This window comes from Cebus imitator, unplaced genomic scaffold (assembly GCF_001604975.1).
Source record: "Cebus imitator isolate Cc_AM_T3 unplaced genomic scaffold, Cebus_imitator-1.0 Scaffold18, whole genome shotgun sequence".
Classification (NCBI taxonomy): Eukaryota; Metazoa; Chordata; class Mammalia; order Primates; family Cebidae; genus Cebus; species Cebus imitator.
The window spans coordinates 6,926,466-6,930,976 of NW_016107333.1; the positions used below are offsets into that span (position 1 = coordinate 6,926,466).

General features: G+C 47.7%; 1 protein-coding gene across 5 annotated transcripts in view; it reads left to right on the top strand.

Annotated features, from left to right (window-relative positions):
* GGT7 (gamma-glutamyltransferase 7) overlaps positions 1–4,511 on the top strand; it is a 27,138-nt gene that overhangs the window by 13,528 nt on the left and 9,099 nt on the right. For all 5 annotated transcript variants that reach the window (XM_017513774.2, XM_017513792.2, XM_017513785.2 and 2 more), the window contains 3 exons: positions 814–901; positions 2,832–2,959; positions 3,136–3,224. In XM_017513774.2, the coding sequence (XP_017369263.1) occupies positions 814–901; positions 2,832–2,959; positions 3,136–3,224 (305 nt within the window). The remainder of the gene's footprint in view (positions 1–813; positions 902–2,831; positions 2,960–3,135; positions 3,225–4,511) is intronic.

The window sequence follows — 4,511 nt, forward strand, 5'->3', positions numbered from 1 at the left end:
GAGGCTGCAGTCAGCTGTAATCATGCCACTGCATTCCAGCCTGGGTGGCAGAGTGAGACCCTGTCAAAAAAAAAAAAAAAAGTTAATGTGTAATTCACTGAAGGTAGATAAATCAGGGGTTTCAAGTACTATAAAGTACAAAAAAGGAAAGGATTCAGAGTGGTTATGCTAATTTAGAGTTGACAGTACACTGGATAGGATGGAATGAGCCCGTTGGTTGTACAAGACTGATTCATTGGTCAATAATCAGTGCTTGTTTATGTCCAATAAGGATCAGTCCTTCCAGGATCACTCAAAGTCATGGTTTTGTAGTGCCTTTACTTGGTTGTGGTGAGATGCAGCATTCAGTTTTGATATCTCCTACGCAAGTGCTGCTGTAAGTGGAAAATCTTCCTTTTACATAGGCAGAGAGAGCAGCAGGTACAAAGACTGCAAAGACACAAAGGCATGAGTTCAGGAACTGCAGGTCACTCTGCAGTTGTATAGAGCTCACTGGGAAATAGCAGGACATGAGGGGAGGGGTAGGCAGGGGCCAGATCACAAAAGGCCTTGAATGGCAAGTTAGGGAGGTCATTAATAGAATGTACCCAGTATAATGCCTGGCACGTAATAGGTGCTCTGTGTTAGTCCTTTTCCCCCTTCCTTTTTCCTGGGGTGTCTAGGAATAATGGGGTCTCTAAAGGCCACGATGGGGGTTGCAGAAGGCACAGAAGTTATAAACAGCTGATCTGTCTGTGATCCAAATATGTATTATAGGCTAGAACCACATGCTCACAATGGTGGGCAGTCATTCTCTCATTCTCTCCCCTCCAGGCGCAGCATGCAGGGGGTGTCATAACCGAAGAGGACTTCAGCAATTACAGCGCCCTTGTGGAGAAGCCTGTGTGTGGCGTATACAGAGGTGACCTCTCCCCCGGCTCCCAGGGTCCTCACTCAAGAGAAGCCTCCCAGTCCATGGCCACATCATTTTGGCCTAGAGACTCCTCTGCATTTCACAAGAGAGAAATTAAGGCAGTGAGCTGCCTGGGCAGCCAACTGTTGAAGCAAGCCAGAGCCAGCCCACCTTCTGAAAAGTAGCTGTGGGATCAGTTACCCCAAGTATTTAGGATATGGGGGGTGGACCTGCTCAAAGTCTCCAACCTGGAAGTTGGGGTTCTGGCCATAGGTTTTCTTGATTTGGGCTCCATGTTGCCTCCGCCCTCTCCCTAGCCACACTGTCACTGCCCCGTACTACCTAAGTATTTTTAAGACAAAGTCCTTCCAAGCTTAATGGTAGAACGAACCCTTCAAGACATTCATAGACCTGGCTCCCCATTGTGCCAAAAGGAAATTGAGGCCCGAGGAGGGAATAGAACTTAACTGGCCAAACTCAGGAAAACCAATAGGGAGCCCAAAGAGTCAAGCTTATGGCCTGGGTGAGGTCCATGATTGCTGAACCCACAGTAGTAGGTACTGGATTTCTCAGATGGTTCTCAGGTTCTTTCCATTCTGGGAGAGCCAGATCACATCAAGCCCCAGTAAAGGGTTTCTCTGAGTTCAAGTTTCCAGGCCTCAATTTTCAAACTGATTCCTCTGCCAGAGGCAGTGGAATATGAAGCAATGGAAAGAGCATTATCAGCCAGGCGCAGTGGCTCAGGCCTGTAACCCTAGCACTTTGGGAGGCTGAGGCAGGAGGATCGCCTGAGCCCAGGAGTTCATGACCAGCCTGGGCAACATAGTGAGACACAGTCTCTATAAAAAATTTAAAAGTTATCCAGGCGTGGTGGTGTGCCTATAGTCCCAGCTACTCAGGAGGTTGAGATGGGAGGATTGCTTGAGCCTGGGAGGTCCAGGCTACAGTGAGCATGATTGTGCCACTACACTCCAGCCTGGGTGACAGAGTGAGACCATATCTCTCACACACACACACACACACACACACACACACACACACACACACACACACACGTATAAACAAAAATAAATAAAAAGAAGAAAGGAACAAGCGTAGCATTGGAGTTAGGGTTTGAGTACCAACTGTGCCATTTGCCTTGAACAAGCTACTTCCAGCTCTGAGCCTTGGTTTTCTCCTTAAAATGGAGATAATAATAGTACCTGCATCTTAGGATGCCCGTAAGGATTTGATGAGGTAATGTAGGAAGTTGCCCTGATCAGAGCAGGCATTGAATATGGATTTTCCATTTTCCCTTCCCAGCCTGGGTTGTCTCAACAATGCTAGTACCTTGAGTGCTCTGGATTCCCCTTGTCCCTCTGTACCACAGTTTCCAGACCCATCAAATATGTGTGATGACAGTAGCCACTGTGAGGACTAAGTGAATTAATTCATATTAGTATTATGCATTAGTGATTATTATTCCTTTGATGTCCAAACATCTAGTAACAGAATAGGAAGAGAAGGCTGCTGCTGCCAAGACGTTTGGGGCTGGATGAGACTATCAGAGGTCATGGATAGTATCCTGGCCTATGGGAGAGCTGAAAAGAGACATGTGACAGGCCAGGAATAGGGACATCTGGTCACCTGTTTCTGCTCTGCTCTGCTGATGGCCTGCAGTTTGACTCCGGCCACACTACAGCACTCTTGAGCCCTAGTTTTCTCAAATGGCCAAGGAAAGTGAAGACCGATGTTCCGAGTTCAAATCCTGGCCCTCCCTTGACTTACCATGTGAACCTAAGTGGGTCCCTTTGCTTCTCAATGCTTCAGTTTCCCCATCTGGTGAAGGGGTTCAATGCAATGGTCTCAGTGTGTGTGATGGTGGGATGTGGAGATGGGATGTGGGATGTGAAGGTGCCTTGACCCCTGCCCTGCCATCGGTCACTTCCTGTCCTTTCAGGCCACCTGGTTCTCAGTCCCCCACCCCCGCACACGGGCCCTGCCCTCATCAGTGCTCTCAACATCCTGGAGGGCTTCAATCTCACCAGTCTGGTATCCCGAGAACAGGCTCTTCACTGGGTGGCAGAGGTAAGGCTGACCCCTCCACCTTTCCCTGGATTTAGGGACATTAGGAGTGGGGAGATTGAGTACTGCCATAGGGCAGGACTAAATCACCTCCAGGTTTTCTCACACATGAAGATCTACTGGGTATGTGTGCTAGGAGGGGCCTGGCAGCCTATTCCATATCCCTGCTGTATTTTCAGACCCTGAAGATTGCGTTAGCCCTGGCCAGCAGACTGGGAGATCCCATCTATGATTCTACCATCACTGAGAGCATGGATGACATGCTCAGGTGGGTCTTGGGCAGGACCTGGGAGCTGCAGAGGCAGTGGTGGCTGTGGGGAAAGAATCAGGTGAAAAGCAGCTGGTGTAGCAATAAAGGCCTGAAATCCTAAGTCAATTTCAGCTCAACCCCCAACTCACAACTTGACACTGGGTGCCTCTCCCTGCACCTCACCTTTCCTATCAGCACAATGAGTTGGCCTACTTCATGTGGCTCTTAAATTTTTTTGAGGCTAGCATAGCACCTATATGAGCCCACCTGCTCCTCCTCTTGAGTGGGAAAAGAAAGCTTAATACCAAACAAAGTCCTAGCACAGTGGCTCACACCTGTAATCCAGAACTTTGGGAGGCCAAGGCAGGTAGATCACCTGGGGTCAGGAGTTTGATACCAGCCTGACCAACATAATGAAAACCTGTCTCTACTAAAAATACAAAAATTAGCCAGCCATAGTGGCACATGCCTATAGTCCCAGCTACTCGGGAGGCTGAGGCAGGAGAATCACTTGAACCCAGGAGGCGGAGGTTGCAGTGAGCCAAGACCACACCACTGCACTGCAGCCTGGGCAATAGAGCATGACTTTGTCTCCAAAAACAAAGACAGTCTCCAGGCAAATATTGAAGGTGGTGGGAATACAGCTTCATTAGCAACGTAATATAGTAGTAGGTTGTAGGCTCTGGTGAGACTGCCTCCATTCAAATCCCAGCTTTACCCTTTGCTAGCTTTGCAGCCTTGGGCAAGTAAATCTAAATCTCAGTTTCTACAAGGGGGCTTGACAATAATGGTATCAACCTCATGAGGCTGTGGTGAGGACTAAACAAAGTCATACGTGTAAAGTCTTTTTTGGTTGAAAATTGAATAAATGTCTTCAAGTTATCCTTGGTAACTTATCATTCTCTAATCAACTATGGATAACCGAACACATAGTTATTTGGTAAGAAACCCTCAGCTGAATTTTTAAAAGTCTGGAGAATTACATGTTGTTTCTAAGATCAATGCAAACTCTGTTCTAAAACACACACACACATGCCTATATCAAATCTATTCAACCAGTTCATCCAGTAAATAGTTATTGAGCACTTACTCTGTGCCTTGGGATACAATTTTTATAGAAAGTAAAGATCCTGAGGCCGGGCGCGGTGGCTCACGCCTGTAATCCCAGCACTTTGGGAGGCCGAGGCGGGTGGATCACGAGGTCAAGAGATCGAGACCATCCTGGTCAACATGGTGAAACCCCGTCTCTACTAAAAACTACAAAAAATTAGCTGGGCATGGTGGCGCGTGCCTGTAATCCCAGCT